The sequence below is a fragment of the Simochromis diagramma genome, unplaced genomic scaffold (assembly GCF_900408965.1).
Source record: "Simochromis diagramma unplaced genomic scaffold, fSimDia1.1 OVJJ01000510.1, whole genome shotgun sequence".
NCBI lineage: Eukaryota > Metazoa > Chordata > Actinopteri > Cichliformes > Cichlidae > Simochromis > Simochromis diagramma.
This window is the reverse complement of record NW_024387326.1, coordinates 3260337-3281171: the sequence shown is the minus strand read 5'-3', so window position 1 is coordinate 3281171 and position 20835 is coordinate 3260337. Positions and strand designations below refer to the sequence as shown.

Genomic DNA, 20835 nt, shown 5'->3' with positions numbered 1-20835 from the left:
TGACCAACACGGGGGCATGACATTCACCCTGTTAACACACCTGAATGCTCCAGAACAGCAAACTGTCAAAACCTCTGCTTTTATAGAGGCACTCCGCTTGCTGATGATTGCTGCTAATCAAGTATGTTTGATTAGCAGCATCTGGCTGCTACTCACCCTCTTAATTCCTGTGTAAGCAGTAAGGTGGTACTTTTTCACACCACTGTATGAGTATCAGAATAGACATGTCCACTGCAATGTGCAACAAACCGGACTGCCTGACACACTTGCTTATGACTCATTTGTTTTCCTGTATCCATGTTAATGTTTGACCAGCATTTAGAAAAAAACCAACACATTAGCAAAAGAGTGCGGTCTTTCTCAACTGAGGTCTAACTCCAAGGTTTGTTTAGTGTTAGCAGTTTGTGCTGACCATAGTGGTGGTGGTGGGGGGGGAGTCCTTTGAATTTCAGTGACTTTGATCCGTTCACCACTCCTAGACGATCAGAAGATGGTGAAATAACATTATTTCTCTTTTTCTTGCTAATGTTTGCTAGCAGAAATTAATTTAAGGATTTAATTCACATAAGAAAATTATCCAAACACTTCTTTCATCTTCTTCAGTTCGGCTTTCTGTATTTTTGTCAGAGCCACACCATACATCACAGAAGGGCTCCATCTTTTAAACCTTTGCTTTCACTCTTGCTGCTATTCTCATGTTAACACTCATCTCCACCCACACCCACTGTTGCTTTGCATAGTTGACCCCAGACTTTTAAACTGATCTACCTTCACTAACTCTACTCCTTGGCTCTCCACTTTTCACACAAATGTATTGCTTCTGCTTCTCTCCAGGTTCTCTTCCAAATACCGTTATCTTAATATCTTGACATGCCAAAATCCGACGCTTCAATGGAATGAACTAAATCTCTTTAGGTGTAGGATATTTCCAAATTCAACAACCTACCAGTTGATATTTTTTCAGTCCTCAAGCTTTAGATACACGTTGATGGAACACAAATATTTTTTAAGTTAGTTAATATCCTTAATGGCTTTCTGCTTATAAGGCTGCTAAACTGCGATTTTACCTTCAATCATTTCAGAGTTTCGACCACAAATTATATCCATGTCATAAGATTCCACATGACTAGTTTTTAGTGGTGTTACACAGGGCTCTGCCTTGGTCCCCCTTATATTTATCATTTCTTTTACCTTTAGTTCACAGTTGTAGGTAATTTGTCATACTTTTTCATTCTTATGCTGATGACACACAGCTCTGTCTCTCCACTAAGTCTAGTTCCACTTTCCTGCCTTATTCTCTTACTGAATGTTTACGGAAGATTAAATTATGGTTGTCAAATTAAACAGTGATGAAATAGAGGTTCTTCTGGTAGGAACTGTTTGGGATATATGTGATAAATTCTCTCTGTGCATGACTTTTCAGTTTGCTTACTGTGCACGCAGAGGTGTCCATGATGCAAAAATCTTCATCTTGGACTCCATCCACAAACATCTGGAGTTCCCTGACTCCTCCGCCAGACTTCTATTTGCTGATCAGCATTCAACACTCTGCAGCCTCATATCCTGGCCACTAAACTTTCCTCCCGATTTCACCTGGATGATCAGCTAATCCTGTGGATATTGGACTTTTTGACCAACAGGACTCAGAAAGTTTGGGTCAACAATTCTCTTTCCGGTCTCCGTTCCACCTCCACTGGCTCCCCCCAGGGCTGTGTGCTCTCCCCCTTGCTCTTCATCCTCTACAGCAATGACTGCAGATCCACACAGCCCAACTGTCACCTGGTGAAAATGCTGACAAGACAGTTCTCCTGTCACTGCTGACAGGCCCCTCACAACACCACGGGCCCGCTCTGCAGGAGTTTGTAGAGTGGTGTAACAGCTCTAAACTTGAACTGAACGTGAGCAAAACCAAAGTGGTGGTGACCTTCTCCAGTAGGCAAAGGGATCTGGCTGCTTCAGTCACCACCACCATCCATGGGAAGCCAGTGAAGGTAGTTGAGGAGTACAAATACCTGGGAACCATCTTTGACAACCTCCTGAAATTCTCTAACAACACTGAGGAGATTCTCAGGAGGTGCCACCAACGGCTATACCTCCTTAGAAAACTCAACTCCTTTGGAGTCAGCACACCCATCATGATGACTTTTTACTATGCCTTCCTGGAAAGCATCATGACCTTCTCCATCACCTTCTGGTTCCACTCCCTCAGCCTTCAGAAGAGGAACAGACTGGAGAAACATAAACTACTCTACACTCTTTTTATACTGTCGACACTTTACTCACTTTTACTCACTTACAGTTATTTATTCACCTTTCAGTCACTTTAATTTTAATACTGTGTAATTTTAAAACTGTGTATGTACTCTATATTGTGTGTATTTATTATCTCACCCCTTCTGCCTGTTTATGCCCTGTCCTTATCTTCAACGTCATGCTGCTCTGTTGTATGTTAATTGCCCCTTAGGGATAAATAAAGTCTTCCTGATTCTGATTCTGATTTTCTAATCTCTCCTTCTTCTTTCCTCCTTTAATGAAGCACGCATCAATATCTCCACTTACATAATATTAATTCACCCATTCATGACAGTGCGTCTATTCTCACTCATGCTCTGCATTACTTGATTAATATAATTCTGTCCTCTCTGGGTTACCGCACAAAAAACTGGTTCAAAGTATGCGGCTGCTTGTGTTACCAGACCCTCTTCCATAGACCATATGTGTGATAAATGTCACATTAATTTTAAGTGTCTGCTTCTTACTTAGTCTCTCTGTAACCTCACACCTTCATATCGCTCTGATCTTCTGCACAGTGGCACTCGTACTTCCCGTATGCTGAGATTATACTGCCCTCTTACCAGACCACTGTGGGCTTCACAGCTGAGTGGCATGTCCTGCACCACATTTACAATATTGGCTTTAAAGGCAAGCCTTTAACCTCCTAGGACCTGGCGTCCACATATGTGGACATCACATTTTGGGTTATTTAGACCAAAATACTCAATTTTGCTCTACAGGGGCCTGATATCCACTTACGAGGACATTATACTGCTACTGTTCTATCAAAATTTTAAACAAATATTTTCATATGTGGCGCTTATTTTTCTTAAAAACAAAAATAAGGTAAAAAAAAAATCTGGTAATTCTTTGTTTTTACATTCATCGGGCCCCAATATGCCCAGATATCAAAGAGAGTTTAAAGCCTGCTTATTCTGTTTGATTCTGCATTGATGTTAATTTTTGAATACTGTGAGTTTGGTATTTAATTAATGTAAGATGTCCTTGAGTGTGTTGAAAGGTGCCTATAACTATCATTTATATGATAATAATACATTATTATTGAAAATATTTTTATACTACCACCTGCATCCAGAGTGACTTAGATTTAAGTCACCATTTACTCATACACTTAAAATTCTAACAGGTCCAAATGACTGTCTTAGTCAGATTTTCTCTTAATTATGTTACACAAAATATTCTGTCCTTAGACTCCCCTGTATCATAGTAACTCCTCGCTGCTGCCCTGTGATTGGCAGACCACATCTGTGGTAGCATCACAAGACAGATGAAGTCGGTAGAGACATTCTCTTCCTGTTCTACTTTGTCGCTTAACATATATTTATTTGACCTTAATTTTCAAATTTTTTTGGTCTACTATTACACTATTTTCTATTTTTAATATATCGTTTGTTTTGTCTGTATAACAGAAAGAAACAGCAGCTCACCAAGCATGTGATGAAAATGGTAAAAAGAAAAAAAAGGGCACTGCAAAACGAGGTCCTGTTTCCTACTCTGATACCACAACACACACACCAGTCTTATGACTCACTGTAGGTTATTTTGGAGATGGTGCTGCTTGCACTTTTAGCGTGCACAAAACAGAGATAAATATTGCGCTCGAAATAAAAGCTTAGTCAGGGGAAGTTCTGTAATATCCCGCTCAATTAACATACGTTTTTTTAGTTTGCAGAACAAAAGCAATATGATTCATGTGCATATAAAGTAAACAAAAATGAATGAATAAAATAACCGCTTTTATAAAATGCAATCCCAATTCATATTATAACTTGGAGAACTGGGTCTGTAAATGGCAGTAGTAGCTAAAGCGGTTATTTGCCTCTTTGTGTGATGTGTAAAGGCAGTAGAATGGAGGTGGTTTCAACACAAACCACTGAAACTTGTGTTTTTGTCACAACCTCCTGCCTCTCCTGTCAACCCAGACCTATATAATAAGTATCTGTAGTAGCAATCTGATCCTTTACTACACAAAGATAGGAGGTGGAGGGGTCTCTTTGAAGTTGCATATGCTGACTAGACAATGCATAAACTGTCAAATTCAGCTCTAGCTGAATGTGTTAAGTGTGAACTGATCAGCAGATAGTACAGCTTTCATGTCTGAGCTCATCTGTTATGAAGCCTGTGTGAAGCTAATTTGACGTTTTTGCAGAAGTTTAATGTAGATACAAAATGTCATCAGTTCACTATGATGAATTAAAAGTCCAGTGGTTCATGCTTTCAGTGTGTAGTTCCGTGTTGTGGTGCCATGTTCCCTTTTACAGAGAATCCAGCATTGCTAGCTGCTAGCTCTGGTTTATCACAGCAAGCTAACATGTTTTACGGTTTGTTTTTTCTCTGTTTATTTTAAGTTGCATATCAATTTTGTGTATACACACACACACACACACATATATATACTTATATATGTGGAAACTACACATATATACACCATATACATATGTAGTGCATGAATTGTGACAGGATTGTGCTATCTTTGGTCCAACACATTGGGTTGTTCACGTGATGGAAATACAGATAAGAGGGCACTTATGCTATCTACCACATTTGTTTTGAACATTTGCAACTTATCTAGTCTTTGGACCCACACGCTGTTGTTGTTCATCAGTGAAGTCGATAGTCCAAAGCTTGAATAACGCTGCAGCACATTTACCATCAATGTCTGGAAACATCTGTTAGTTGGGGATGTTTTGCATGGACCCTGCATTTTTTCCCTGTCCCAACAATATCAAATATTTCTCCCAGAGCCCACCAGTTAGGTTAACTGGTGAGTTTAGCTCTGTTAAAGCATGTACAACAATGCTGTATATGAATGTATGCATCTGCATAACTTTGTGCTGAACATTGGGGGGGGGGGGGGGGTGTCACGATCGCTGTCTAAATAAATAAATACATCTGGGTAAATTCCAAGATGATCAAACATGCAACTATTTTGCTGGTAATACCTGAAATGAGTAAAGAAAATCAACAGCCTATTTATGCAAGATAATTCATAATTTTATTGGGGGGGTTATATTAGTTGAGTCTGATTGTTGGGGGGGATGAGTCAATAAATGATGTATTTCTGTCAGTTAGGAGAACTAATCTTGAAACAGTGTTAACCCAGTAGTTTTCAAGAGCAGCACTGTGCTTTGTTTTATAGAGCTGTAGGGTTCGTATTATGAGTATACCCTCCCTTGTTATTCTTCTCACCTTCTCGCCACTGAACATTTCCCCACTATGGTTGTGGTATGATGATTTTGTTGCCTTCCGAGCACAAACATCTCTATGGTCTTTTCGACGACTTCCTGCCACAGGCACAGCGGACTTTGACCTTTCAGTGAGTGTCATATACGCTCACCAACCCCCCCGCTCCTTTGCACATTTAAACCCTCCCCTGCTCTCGTCTCGCTGGTTCTCACTGATGCCGACACCTAAGTAACTGCAGGAACCCGTGGCGGCTGCATCACGCCATCACCCTCTGGCCTACTACTGCAGGCCTAAGCCCACTCAGGCAGACAAAGTATAGCTGAGTTCAAAAACACTGTGTCGCAACAGTTGTAATGTTCTGCATGAAAGTTGTTTTGTGCGTGTGGTTTGTAGGCCTATATGATTAGTATAAAGGCAAGTTACACAATGGCCTCCGATGACCTTTAAGACAAAGATGAACAAAAACGTTCTGCAAACTTAAATTGATCTCACTGATTTGGTTTGCACAATCACTGTGCTCGCAACCTACAAACCTACAAAAGTTTGTGTGTCTTGTTAAACAGGAGATTCTCTGTTTCTTTTCTTTTTTTCAACTTTACCTATCACGTTTAGCTTGTTTGGTATTGTTTTTATATATTTCGGATTTTACTGGCAATATGCACAAAGACAAATTCTGGTTTCTTACGGTCACTTTTCTTGTGACAACCTTTTGAGGTGCAAATTATCCAGATTGTGCTGTATAACAAGTGATGCCCTTCCAGCTCGTCATTTTGTATTTCTAGAAACTCGCTTGCTTACCGTTTTGCCCCATATCACCATTAACAACTGCCACATAGCCCTCGCTGTAAGGGTTAACGTTTGACACAGTGAGACGGAATAACAGGTGGCCTTTGACTACAGAAATGCCTGGTGGCCACTGACTGAAGAGCTGTCTGCTGCTTTAACTTTCAACCTCCTTTATTCTCTGTCTCTTTGGAAGTACTTCAGTATGTGTCTGCAGCGGTTGCGGCTGTAACAGCAGCGGTTTTCATGCACAGCTTCTCGCGTTTGCATTTTTAAATAACCCCACGATTCTAAATCGGGTAGCTTTAGCCTATATAATCCTTTGAATGTCCTTTTTAAGATGAGTTTCATTGACATAAACCACTTCATAGAGCAATTCGCGAGTTTCTCTTTATACAACCCACTTTACAATTGTGATTGAAACAGGATGTGGTTGGATTTCTTGTTTTCGGTACAATTATTATTACCTTAAACAAGGCAACGGGGCCTCAGGTAGCAGTTGCAGCTGGTGGTGAGCAGAAGGAGGTGTTGTACAACAAGCCAAGCCCCCACCACCCCCACCACCACCATCATCATCTCACTCTCCACCCCGGCCCATCGTCTCTCATTATCACTCACCGCTGCACGAAGCTTCCTGTAAGCCCCTGTAAGCTGTGGTTTCAAGTGGAAAATATCACTGGGCACTTAAGAGAAGAGGGAGGGGTGAGGAGGAGGAGGCAGGGGGATGACTGTGAGTGACAGAACGACAGCACCAGAAAAGACGGCGATGTTCAAATAGAAAGGAACAGAAGGAAATCTTCTCGTCAGTCCAAAAGAGGAAGCAACAATGTGTTTCCTGACCACCTGCTACCAAGACTTATGAGGTAATTTATTACTTCTTCAAACATTTTTTATTAGTCCTGTTTAAGGGGAGGGGGGGGAATTACTATGTTAATTAATAAAAACAATCATTTGCTGATGTAATAATTTTAAAGTACATACACACAAACACAAGTGTGTCTTTCAGCTTGGAGTTGATGATTTTTTACTGTACTGGATAGTTTTAGTGAGTTTTTGGACTCAAAATAGCGTGATGGGAAGATTCATCTCTTTCAGGTCACATAATGTTCCCCGAGGTTTTTTTTAGACTGGTTTGTTCATCTTCTCTCATTTGTTTCATTAGCATAAAGCCACACACACTGCAAAGTATGAAGTCAGCTACTGTAAACTAAATAAGGTGTTGCTTGCATTAACAGTATGGCTTAGAGGAGGTCCTTACTGTAAAACACAGTTGATATATTGCCACAGCTTTTCAAGCTGTGAATATTGCCCTTCCTAGAAGCTTTGTGGTGATTGTATTTAGCTGACTTCCAGGTCTAAGCTGGTGTATTTACAACTTTTTATTCCTCTCGCCCTTCTAACGCTCAGTGTATGACCGCTCTTCTCTGCCTACAGTCATACCACATTCGCAGCGATGGAGGTGCTGCTGTGCTCACACCTCCTGATAGTTATCATTTCAGTGCATGCGGCCCACTCCCACAGACTCTCACATGGTATGAGTGTATATATTTGAGTGCACACAGAGTTCAGTCTAATCTGAACGTAAAGTCTCGTGATACTGATAAAGCAACACTATCCCAACTCCTGTTTTCTGTTGTGTCTCTGTTACTCAAGGACTTTCCTGTGCAAATGACTTTTACAACAATGTCAGCTGCACGCTGAACAGCTCTGCCGTGGGTCCCGGTGCAGACTGTTGGCTTTCGGGTGTGATGACAATCTGGACACATGGCAGTCCTGCCCTGTATATGTAAGATATTTCTGACATACTGAAAACTGTGTGTATTAGTTGGGGGACAAAGGTTTTAATTTTACAAAAAGGAACATCATGGGTCACAGTTTGGCTACAAAACATCAGTGCTAAGTGAAGATTTTGCCCTTTTTGTGTCCTTTTCTCATCTAGCCAAAAATGCAAGCTTGAACAACATGAGAACTCTCTGTTTGGCTGCAGTATTGTCTTTGAAAACAAAGTAAGTATCGGACACATGCAAACATGGCAAACTGGATTACGCACACAAGTTCTATCCTCATTGTTTAATGATTTATTGCTTTCTTCCAGACTTTAAATCCTTTTAAAAGACTGAACTTTAGTGTGAATTGTAATGGAGTGTTAGTGGAGGCCCTAATAAACTATCGCCCAGTAGATTGCAGTGAGTAGCTCTGACTTCTATTCAAATTGTTGTTGATACACCGCACAGTTGGAATAAGTTACAACGATGGATTAATAACTGCAACAATTACCAACATTTAATAATCTGCCTTGTTTGTGCGTCTGTGTATGCAGTTATAATGAATCCTCCAAGTGCTCCCAATGTCAGCATCAACGGCACAGACCTCTACATAACGTGGAGCCCAGGCGAAAAAATCTCAGCGTACTTGTCACCCCTTTACTTCCATATCCAGACCAAAACCAGTGACCAAGATTGGACGGTGAGCATCTACATACATGCAGCAACAGAGCTTTTACACAAATTACTGAGTAAATCAATAAAGCATGTGCAAAAGTACCTCATGGCATCCAATGATAGACTTTTTTTTCCCATATTTAACCATATAATGCCATTTGTATCATATTTGCCACATGTTCATCAATTTCTGAGACCTCATCTCATCAACATTAGCAATACTTGCCATGATTTCAAAACGTTATGGACAAAACTCTTTTTTTTTTGTCTAAAATTAACATTGTTCTTAACGAAATGTTGCTAAAAATGCCCAATGTATGAAATGCAATAGAAAAAATATATAATAAATAAATTATAAAAATATATCATAAACAACATGATACAGCAAAACATGTTTTGTAGATTTTGTTATAAGGATTATTAAACATCTCAGTTCCAAAAAAATCAGAATTTTCTGGCTATTTTTTGATGGGTTGGGTCTTAAAGAGGACTTGAGCAAAGTTTCCCAGGCTGTCTCAAGATTTTTCAGGCTTTTGCTTTGGACATCTTCTGCTTCTTCATTCATTTTTAGTCCAGTCCTTGTATTTGATCATGTTCAGATGAATTTGGCACAAAAAAATGTTTTAAATTGTGTATTTTAGGCACGTTGTTGCCAGCACCCTGTTACAAAAACACATCAGATAATACGGTAGGACAAGAATAAAACCAAAGACTCCAAAAAGCCATAAGCTTAAAAAACTGATAAACGTGTAAAAGCAAAGGACAAAAGAGGAAGTTGGCAGGCCTAAATACTATCTGCAGTAGATGAAGACATTCTTAACAAAAGGAAAAAGGGAGAAAATTTGAAATTTTTAGATTCAAAAAGGATGTATGGAGGAGGTGATCTCTAAAACACAGCGGAGGCTCTGTCGTGGATTAGGGCTGCTTTTCAGCCCATGATGTTGGAGATCTTGTCAAACTGAATTATCAACAAAGAAAACCACCATCAGGGTTTGATTCACCATCAAACACCACCTGGAAAGTGTCTGATTGATTTTTCAGCATGACAATGATCCCAAACACACTGCCAATGCAATAAAAGCATACCTGATAGAAAAAACACACACAATGGAGCAGCAGTCATGGATTGGCCTCCCCTGAGCTCGGACCTCATCCTGACAGAGAACAGAATAAAAGGCAGCAAACATCCAAAGAAGAGCTTTGATTGTCCTTTAAGAAGCCTGGAGAAGTATTTCTGTATTTTATTCCTTTATTTTGACCCTGTCTTGAATTTTCTATTTTTCAGGAGGCCAGAGATTTCAAAACACCAGACAAAGAGCTGAGATTAGCTCTGTCTGAACTAAAGGGGCATGGGGACGTCAGAGTGAGAGTTAAAACTGAAAAATCTGGATATAACGGCCACTGGAGCCACTGGAGTCCAGCGTCATCCTGGAAAGTGAATTCATCGGACAACCTTGGTAACAACACAAACAGTGTAAATGGTGAGCTTGGTGAACGCTCTGCTTATCTCTTGTCAGTCTTAAAAGCATCACAGTTCAACTTTTTCATTGGGAATAAGTGCAGCTGGAAAAAAGGATGCATCCAGTCTGCTTCGTTGTCTAGGCAACAAAGTAAAGGTCAACTGAATATGTACATTTGTGCATGTTCAGTTTGTCTGCTCTCTGTTTCAGAGGGATTTAGTCTGTCTTCACTGGTGAAGATGGGACTGTTCGGCACCGTGTGTTTCATTATTGTTGTTGTGCTGGTCGTTTACAAAAGATGCAACACCAGGGGGTGAGTAAACTGTGACTTTGGCTGTTATCAGAGTGCGCATATGTTTGCATGTATGTGTGTATATCTACACACTCTGTATATCTGATATACGCGCTCGACCCCATGTTGTTTCAGGCTGCTCGAAGGGAAGGCAGTACCGAACCCTTCAAAGTATTTCCAGTCGCTGCACTCTGTCCACGAAGGAAACCTAAAGGTAAAAATAATAAATGTTCTCGACTAACAATCCATTTATCAAAATATCCAGCCGCAGGCAACACAGACCGCTTCACTGCAGAGGTGTCAACACACAGCAAGTAGTATATTATGTGGTATTCATGGGGCCTTTAACTGTTTAAGTGTGAGGCGCTGTTCGCTGGCTAAATTTGTTCACTTTAGACGTGGATCAAAACAACATATAAGCATATAATGCAAAGGCCACGGTGTTAGTTTCTGACCTGCTTCTCCTTCTCAGTAATGTTTATTAAATGAAGACAATGAAGTTTGATTAAAATGATAAAATGTCATAAAGTTAGCTCTTCATCAAAGGCTCTGATTCCCACAGCCCACAACAAAGGGAGAAAGACCTGAACCGCACTCCCGTCAGTTGTCTGTGGCGATGGGTTTGGATTCCCGCCACACCTGAAATAGTTTGTAAAGTTCTAGTTTTCTGCTTTCTGGCACATTCGCCAAGATTCAACCAGTTAAACTGTCACTGCGCATGTTCACTCTGGGCTACATCATACAAACTGTAAGGCTGGTATCCCAAAAGAGAACTGCTGACATCCTTTTATGGGAAAAAACGAGTAATACTATCACAGAAACATACGCACAACTTCAATTCTGCATTCAAAATCTCACACAAACTTCTACTGAGCAAAGTAACTTCATAAATACATATAGCATTTAAATAAATGTGAGTCTGAGCATCCAAAAAGCACCATATTTCATAAAATAATCATTGATGCATACGGATCATTAAGAATGAAACATTTTTAACAGTTGTTCTCAAACTGAACAAAACGAGAACAGCATTTTTATTATTAGAGCAGTTTTTCCCATGGTGCTGTAACTGTCTGTCTGTCCTACACATATGCTTAAACAGTGAGTGCAGGTACCAAGAATCTTGGATTGCAATTGGTTTGAAGCCTTTTTGTTAAGTGGACAGCCTAATTTCTGCAATGAAAATGTGAAATTCAAACAATTTGAGGGGGAAATTAGAACAGATGTTAATGGCTGCATCAGTGGGAGCAAAAGATAAGTTTTCCTAATCCCTCCTGCTCCGTGATTTTGACCCTTGTTCAAGCAAAATATTCTAAAAATGCACTTAAGCTCACTCGTGAAACCTGTCCTTACTATGCAAAGTGCTAATTCACCTTTCAGTTCATGCAGAGTGTGACGCACATACACACATTCTGATACTGTTGTGTGATTCTTTGGGTGAATATTATAGTCTGAGTGTTTTTCCCCCCACAGAAATGGCTGAATCCGCTCTCAGTTTCAGAGTTGTTCTTCACAGCACAGCCCATCGACCAAATCTCCCCCGTGGAGGTGTGTGAGGACTTTGATGTAGTCCCATCCACCTCTCCCTCCTCCAGCTCCAGCAGCGCCCTGCTTCACTTCCAGAACTCAGACACCAGCGGCATCGTCAACAATTCCGCCTCTTCGTCCATCTTCTCCAACCGGAGCTATTTCACCTCCAGCTCCTCCGGTGGCTTCGCGTGCATTGACCCCACCCCGGCCTACTTTACCTACCACGATGATTTTCACCTGTCCTTCTGCCCTTCGCTCTGCGGTTTTCCAACCTACGAGAGTTTGAAGAGGGAGCCGCAGAGCCCAGACTCGGGCTTTGGAATCGAACTTGAAGCTGACAATGAGGAAGAAAGGTACATGGAAGGAGGAGAGCAATTTCTCTTGGATGATCACAACATTCCTTTCCTCATCCTTCCTGTACGCTTTCCTCCACACACATGCCCCGCCTTCTCTCCTCCAACACCTCCCAGCCTCCTTGTTGAACCACAGATGTCCTCTGACAGCCATCAGGAGGATACACCCATGACAGCTGCTAGCGATGATAGCTCTTCAGCCTGGCTCGTGCCTGGCGCCATGTGCAGATCTTCCTCCATGCCCGTGGAGCCCGGTAAAACCGGCTACCTGACACTGAAAGAGCTGCAGGCAACATTCAGCAACAAATCCATCTGAAAAGTTGCGATTAGAGTTTCTGTGCAGTCAATTAAAACTTCTTCTGTTTACACAACAAACAAAGTGTAACTTCTAGTCTGACAAAGAAACGAATTCCACGATCGCCTACATGATTTATTCGTGTACGAGTTATTTTGCAGACATTAGAGCACAACAGAAAATGTAAAATTGACATATCAACAAAGATGTTGAGCACGAGCGGGATACACGGCAAATCGCCGTGCAGTTTTGATTACAAGTGCCTAAATAAGTGCCTGAATGTGTTTCAGCATGGCTGCTGAGTGCTTAGACTTGCTTCCAGAAGCAAAGCGTTACTTTATAAAGCTTTATGGCAAGTGTGCCGGCAATCACCCAGTGTAATCATGGTGAAAGCGAGCGTAATACTCTTTCTATCGTTTCCTTCCATCAGACATGTAGCTGTATAGCTGCTGAATGCTAGTGGTGAATGTATTTTTGTTGGAAAGCTCCCATTCAGCAAGCTGATCTGAGTTTTGGCATTAAGGAACATTAATAAAGAAACAAAAAGCTACATAGGTCTAAGGGGAACTCCAGTGATATTTCTTTGCCAATAAACTATGAAAAAGGCCAATTTTATATAACATATATAGTCATTTAATCAGCTGTTGCTATAAAAGTAGAGAAGCTTTCCTGTTTACATGCTCATCGGTTAATGTAGGTTTCACTTTCACACTTCTGGTCTTTTGTTTAGATGGTTTGGAACCTATAACTGGTATCATAGCAAGAAAAATATGCACATAAATCAGTGTTTCTGACAGAGCATGCTAACCAGCAACCTACTCCTGAAAGCAGTACAACGCTGCAGAGTTAACCAGCATGTAGGCTGCAGCGGGGGCATCATTTAGCCTCATACTTAGCATCTCATCATCATGTCGTACTTTTAGAAAAAAGCCTTAAACAAAAAAAAGTATAAATGCCACAACAACACATAAATGCCCTTTTAAAGTTAGCTTTTTATTACTTTAAATGAATTCCAAATAATCAAATAGTATGAGAGTGCTTTAAAGCTCCTATTTTTGTTTTGTTGTTAGACAGAAAATGATTTGTTGCTGCAGGTTGATTTTGAACTTTTGAAGTAGTGAAATGTTCTTTTTTTGATGACGTATTGTGTGTGCTTATTATGGTAATCATGATGCCTTTCGGCTGCATAAAATTGAAAGGGAAGGGACCAAGTCTACACCAGCAGTAAGCATTATGTTGATTCGAGTTAACACTGACCTGTTGTTGAGAAAGAAAAAAAAAAGGCAGCTGGTTTGCCTCTGTGTTGTTTTTAGTGTGTATTTGCTGTTGTGCTGATATAGTCTTTATTCTTCTGTCTGTAATGATGAACATTTATAATCACTCAGAGCTGACATCTGCCAATAAATCTAAATAAACTTTACAGAGTGAGTAATTGTGTTTGTGCTTACAGTACGCGCTTAGCAGATCTGCTAAATTCATTGGACTGCTCATTGTAGATTTGTGTAGTGTAAGCCGTTGAGGTCAGTGTAAAATGTCGCCTTGCCTCTACGCATGCAGTATGTTTCCATTACGCTCAGTGGCATCTGTACAGACGCCAAACAAAGTAAAAGCTCTAGTAGAAATGGGTCACCCTTTGACTTCCTGTGTCTCTGTGGAATGAGGGCTGAGGGGTGGGCATGTACCGACTTGAGAAAGAGTGTGGGAGACAGCCTGTGTGTTTGCACGTTTCTATATATATATGTGTGTGTGTGTGTGTGTGTGTGTGTGTGTGCCTGTGTGTACTTTTGAGTTTTTACATGTCCTGTCAGGTGGTCCTGGTAGCGTATGTGTGAGTGAGCGTGTGTATTAGAGTGTGGTTTGACATTTAACTTTGACACAACAAGCAACATCCGCTCACCTCACACAGAATTTACAATATTTAGCCATGTCAGTGCTGCCGTGCAAGACTCTGCTCCTCACCAGTTTGTCTGCCTCAGAGTCACAGCAGCTTCAAACGTATATCAGGGATAAATTACATTGAGCCCCCTGATTAAAATACACAGAAAATAGTTGTTTTAAAAAGAGCAATTTGTGTCTGTATGTTTTTAGTGTTGCTCGCTATTAGGTAGCCTGTTACGCTGACCAACAGTAATTCATTATGCAACTAAAGCATCCAATCTATGGTGAAGATACAGACACACTAGAGGCAAATACTCATACATATTGTATTTGCATGAGTATTTATATTTCACACACTGTAGAAAAGGCAACCTGTCACAATATGTGATGATTTAGTAGTATTACATAAAGACATGCAGTTGCACATCCATTCTTTTGGAAAATGATCAAAGAACAATACAAAACAGCACTAATGCTTGGGTAAAACAGGACAGCTCCTTGAATTGATACTGGTTACCCAGTAGTTTTATATCCAGTGACTTTGTGCATGCTGACGAGATTTATGCCCAGTTTATTTTTAGTGTGCATTTCAATTCTCATCTACAGTCAAATGTAAAAAAATAAGTTTTCACCAGCGTCTTTGAGCCCTCACTGCTTCCATGGAAATTAAGAGATTAAGTAGCAGCCGGGTGCTGCTACCAATCAAATGCATTTGATTAATTGATCATGAGCAAGTATGAACAAATCTGCTGGTTTGGAGCATTTTAGAAATGTGTTAATGCAATCCCACAATCTTCCCAGGAGTGGACGTCTGAGCAAATTCACCACAAGGTCAGACTGTTCCCACGAGCCACATCGCAGACTCTACAAACCTCAGTTACCGTGTTAAATGTCAAAGTTCGTGACAGTAGACTGAACAAGCGTGGCTTGTTTGGAAGGGTTTGCATGGATAAAGCCTCCTTACAAAAAAACATGGCAGAACAGCTTTGAATGTTTGCAAAGTTGCATCTGCACAAACCACAAGACTTCTGGAACATTGCCCTTTAGCCAAATGAGAAAAAAGTCAAGATGTTTGGCCATAACACACAGAACCATGTTAGGGGGAAAACCAAACACAGCACATCAGCACAAACACCTCACACCAACTGTTAAGCACGGTGGCTGAGGGGTGATGATTTGGACACCTTTAGTCATTCTCACAGCAGACTCAAGGTGCTGCAATGGGCCTGTCAAGGTCCAGACTTCAACCTGAGTCTGAACGCTGTGGTTGGGCCCTAAGACAACTGTTCATAAACAAACCTCAATAAACTGAACGAATGGTAAAGAAAAGTGGGCAAAAATATCCTCAGCAATGATGTGGGAACCTGATAAAGTCATACAGAAAACCAAAGTGTTTTGTTGATATTAGAAAACTGACGGAAAAAGAAAAGCGATTCCTTCCTCTCCTTTGAAGTCTGTTGGGTTTTATCGTTTCTAAACTGTCTTTGTCGTTATTCATTAATTTTTCCACTTTTATTAAAAAACTAAATTTATTTTTATGTGCAGAGTATGCCAGGAGTATCCATTTGGCATTCAGCTAGGAGTCTTTATGCGTTTAAATCCACCTCGCTTCATTAAGTTTCGATTTTCAGCTGGCCAAGATTTTTTTTTTAAAAGCAAGAGAGAAGAGCGAGGTGTGTGCAAAAACATAAACCGAGAGATTGAAAAAGAACTGTAGATTCTGCTGAAAAACCACAGGCTGTTTTGTGTTTTGGATCTAAGCCACAGTGAAATGGGAGGGTGCGAGGTCGAGGTGACCATGTGTTTCACTCTCCTCACGAAGCAGCAACAGAAACCAGCAAATGCACAGGAGTCGTGATCACGTCCGAGGCCAAACACTTTCTTAACAAATACAACTCGTCCGTTAAACGAACACAGCAGCATTGCATTCCTGCTTTTTAAAAATTGCTTCCCCGTATCGTTAAAAAAAATCTGAAAAAACACTTTGAATAGTGATTAAGCTTCTTATAAATCAATAGGGGGTTTGTTCAAAATAGCAATAGTGAGCTTTGTCACCAACTTTCTTTGTTTTTCCTGAGCTGAACCACAAGAATGCTTTGAGGTCTGAAATTTCAACTCTGTTGGTTTTCATATTTGAATGCAGTTCCCCATAATTATGTCAGAATGAAACAACAGGTTTTGCAGTCATCTTCCTGGTTGCCTACACAACTACAGTCGCTGTAAAACAAATGCAGGTGCTTCCACATAGGTGAGCTGCACGCTTTTAATTCTGCTCTGTGTTGTGGATGAAAGCGTCGAGCAGTCAGATTTGGATTTTGTGCGGAGAGGAGACGAAGAGGAAAAGAGCAAAGGGGAGAGACATTGTGGAAAATGTAAATATTATCAGAATACAATGATGTGCAAATCTCACAACCCCATATTTTACTCACATATACAGACATGTAAAACATATCAAATGTTTAAAGTGAGAAAATGACTTTGCAAAGACCGAACATCTTATCATCTACACTGCGTAGTATCATCAAAAGATTCTGAGAATTTGGGGAAATCTCTGTGCGCAAAGTAAAGGCTGAAAATCATCATTAGATGTCTGTGATCGTCTGGCCTTAAAAAAGCAGGAATTATTCTGTTATGTAAATCACTGTTTGTGAGCTCGTTTACGGCGACACCCACACATTCAGCTTAAAGCTCTATCATGCAAAGAAGAAACCAACATGATCCAGAAACATCGCCATCTTATCTGAGTCCAATTTCATTTACAATGGACTGAGTCAAAGTGGAAAACAGTTCTGATGAGTAAAAATAAATTAAACAAATCAAAAAATTTTTTGCAAAATGTGGACTCCACGTCCTCCAGACTAAAAACATCCAGTTTGGTGTCAGTACTCGATTTAAAAAACCTGCATCTCTGATGGTATGGAGGTTATGGAATTAAATAAGAAATACAACAAAAACGTCTCGGGACCGTTCAGCTGCTAAAATCTTTCATCAGACATGAACGAGACAACATGCCTCCTCAGTTCCCACATGTTTACAGACTGTTAAAAGAAGATGCGATGCTACACGGTGGTAAACACGGGACTGTCCCAACTTTTTTGAGACTTGTTGCTGCCATCGAACTCAACATACAGGTACTTTTCTTTAAACTGTTGCAGTTTAAACGTTTGACACATTTTCTATCTGCATCAATAAATGATGGGTTTATGAGATTTGCAAATAATTGCTAGTAACTAGTAAGCGTGGTCGGTGAACGGTGACACTGAGAGGAAAGTAGGGTTGCAATGCACAAAGTACTCAGTCTAAGGAGCTTGGAAAGAAAAGCGTCTGGACTTCTTTGAGTTGCTTGAAGACGTTTCACCTCTCATCTGAGAAGCTTCTTCAGTTCTAAGGTCAAATGGTGGAGAGTCCCAGATTTAAACCCAGTGGGAGTTTCCCCCCACTTCTTAGAACTGAAGAAGCTTCTCGGATGAGAGGTGAAACGTCTTCAAGCAACTCAAAGAAGTCCAGACGCTTTTCTTTCCAAGCTCCTTAGACCCGGGTGTGTGTGGTTCACCTGCAAGGCCAAACGTCAGTGGCATAAGATATTTATCACCCCAGCTCCTTAGAGGATAAGCTGTGTGCAGTAGCATGCTGCTTCTGAGATGCTCTTCCTGCTGCTTGAAAAATTTGAGTTTTTATTTAAGACCAGATGCTTCCAAATAAAATATTCTCTATAAACAAAAGTCTACAGGAAAATGCTTGATGCAGCTATCAGAGAGACACCAAAGTGAGGAAATGTGAGCTGTGCTGGGATGTCAAATGAGATGCATCGGCTGATTTCAGATGTCGCTCTTTATCAGTCAACAGTGGCCGGAAAAAGCACAGGAATTTTCTGCGGGCGTAACCAACACGGAAGAACGGTCTACCTCAACCCTCGGGCCCCACAGGCAGTAATGCTCAACAGCTGTTCTCATGCCACAGGTGCACAAACCATCCCTAACCTCCTCTGACTTTACTTCTAAATACGAACCAATGCAACAGCAGTAAGGTGCTGATGTTTCATCCTCCTCCACATCTGCTACAATAGATAATGAGGTATTATTATTACTACCATAACTGTTTTTATGAAGGCATTGGTATTCAGGCTATACAGTGGCTAAATGCCTGGTTGAATGCACATAGCAGGGAAGTTAATGGGAGACAAAGACATTCTTCTTTGAAATTCTGGATTGCATCCTTGTCTTTGGCTAATGTGTGCTCAACATAAAACAGATCACCTTGAGGTACTTCAGGGACTCCACGGGAGTAACTGTAAAAACAAAATAAACACAAATAATTCAGTGATAAACAGTGTTGGGCAAGTCACTTTGAAAAAAGTAATTGATTATAGTTACTAGTTACTTCTTCAAAAAAGGAACTGAGTTAGTAACTGAGTTACAATATTCTAAAAGTAATTAATTACTTGAAAAGTAACTATTGCATTACTTTTAAAAAAAAACGTTTAACCCTCTGGGGTCCAGGGTATAATTGGCCATTTTTAACTACTTTTGATGTTTCCTCTACATTTCACCTTTGAAAACTATTTACTTTGCCTTGTTTGGTATCATTCTTTTCAGCACAACCTCACGTGTCTGAATTTACAGTTATGTTTTCATTTTGACACACTGTATTAACACAATTGATCTAAAATCAGACAAAAAACATAAAATCCGAGTAAAAAGTTATATTTTTTACTGTAACAACCACAAACATGTTTATTGAATCATATTTCATAACCTTAAATGCAAATATAAATTGTCAATTTTAAACTCCTACGCACAAGTTTTGCAAACAACAAAGTTATTTGCATCCATTTACCCTTTACCTCAATTTTTTAAACAACCATTTCAAACTATTTACAGAACCATCAGCTGTCCTGCATTCAATAAGATGCCACACAAATTATTTGTGCCACTCCAAAAAAACAATTTCTGTCCACTATAAAGGAGAACATCACAGCCTGATACCTGCAGGTCTGACAGCAGCAGGTGTATCACTCCTGTTTCTACCTGGAGACAGCAGTCGCCTCATTGTTCTGACACACAACACAATACTATCCACAACACTACACACTAACTACACAAGACAACACATTAACTACAAGCTCCAAACACACTAAACGTCACAAATCTCTCACATCTCAAAACTCGCTCTCTCTTTTTCTGCTCTCTCTCTCTCTCGCCGTCACTCCTAACTTCCCCTGTTTTTTTGTTTGTTTGTTTGTTTGTTTGTTTGTTTTGGCTCATAAGCAGAGTGCTTGCTGCGCTGTCCTTAGACAGTAAACGTGACGAAACTATTGAGGAAAAAACGCCGCATATATATTGTTTATCATGACTCTGGCTTTACGTGGCCTATCAACACAATTTATAAACTGGTATATATCACCTTGTTGCTTTATCTTTAAGTGGTCATGTGATTGGCTTACCACGACTACTTTATTCTTCCTCAGTCAAACAGCAGCACTCATGTGATTGTTTTGCCTCCTTAGCTCCAGGTGTTGCGCCAAAAAGTGATCGTGATTACCGCCCGCGGGAGCGCGCAGCTGCTTAAAGCTGTAACGTCCAGATTACTTACGTAGTCAGCTACTTCCGTGCAACTGATATACAGTGGGGCAAAAAAGTATTTAGTCAGCCACCGATTGTGCAAGTTCCCCCACTTAAAATGATGACAGAGGTCAGTAATTTGCACCAGAGGTACACTTCAACTGTGAGAGACAGAATGTGAAAAAAAAATCCATGAATCCACATGGTAGGATTTGTAAAGAATTTATTCGTAAATTAGGGTGGAAAATAAGTATTTGGTCACCTCAAACAAGGAAAATCTCTGGCTCTCACAGACCTGTAACGTCTTCTGTAAGAAGCTTTTCTGTCCCCCACTCGTTACCTGTATGAATGGCACCTGTTTGAACTCATCATCTGTATAAAAGACACCTGTCCACAGCCTCAAACAGTCAGACTCCAAACTCCGCCATGGCCAAGACCAAAGAGCTTTCGAAGGACACCAGGAAAAGTATTGTAGACCTGCACCAGACTGGGAAGAGTGAATCTACAATAGGCAAGCAGCTTGGTGTGAAAAAATCAACTGTGGGAGCAATCATCAGAAAATGGAAGACATACAAGACCACTGATAGTCTCCCTCGATCTGGGGCTCCACGCAAGATCTCATCCCGTGGGGTCAAAATGATCATGAGAACGGTGAGCAAAGATCCCAGAACCACACGGGGGGACCTGGTGAATGACCTGCAGAGAGCTGGGACCAAAGTAACAAAGGTCACCATCAGTAACACACACTACAACGGCAGGGA

The 20835-nt window shown here is 40.5% G+C and overlaps 1 protein-coding gene across 4 annotated transcripts; it reads left to right on the top strand.

Annotated features, from left to right (window-relative positions):
• Positions 1-6880: 6880 nt before the first annotated feature.
• il2rb (interleukin 2 receptor, beta) lies at positions 6881-14064 on the top strand. 4 transcript variants are annotated; one of them, XM_040006162.1, is made up of 10 exons: positions 6883-7127; positions 7699-7796; positions 7918-8050; positions 8204-8270; positions 8360-8450; positions 8585-8730; positions 9991-10186; positions 10355-10478; positions 10593-10671; positions 11931-14064. In XM_040006162.1, exons 1-10 carry the CDS (start codon positions 7123-7125, stop codon positions 12654-12656), a joined length of 1665 nt encoding a protein of 554 aa, XP_039862096.1. In that variant the 5' UTR covers positions 6883-7122; the 3' UTR covers positions 12657-14064. The 4 variants fall into 4 exon arrangements, with proteins under 4 accessions (XP_039862095.1, XP_039862093.1, XP_039862096.1 ...); XM_040006163.1 differs by having other exon boundaries at positions 6884-7127; positions 10376-10478; XM_040006161.1 differs by having other exon boundaries at positions 6881-7127; positions 7672-7796; positions 9991-10478.
• Positions 14065-20835: the final 6771 nt, after the last annotated feature.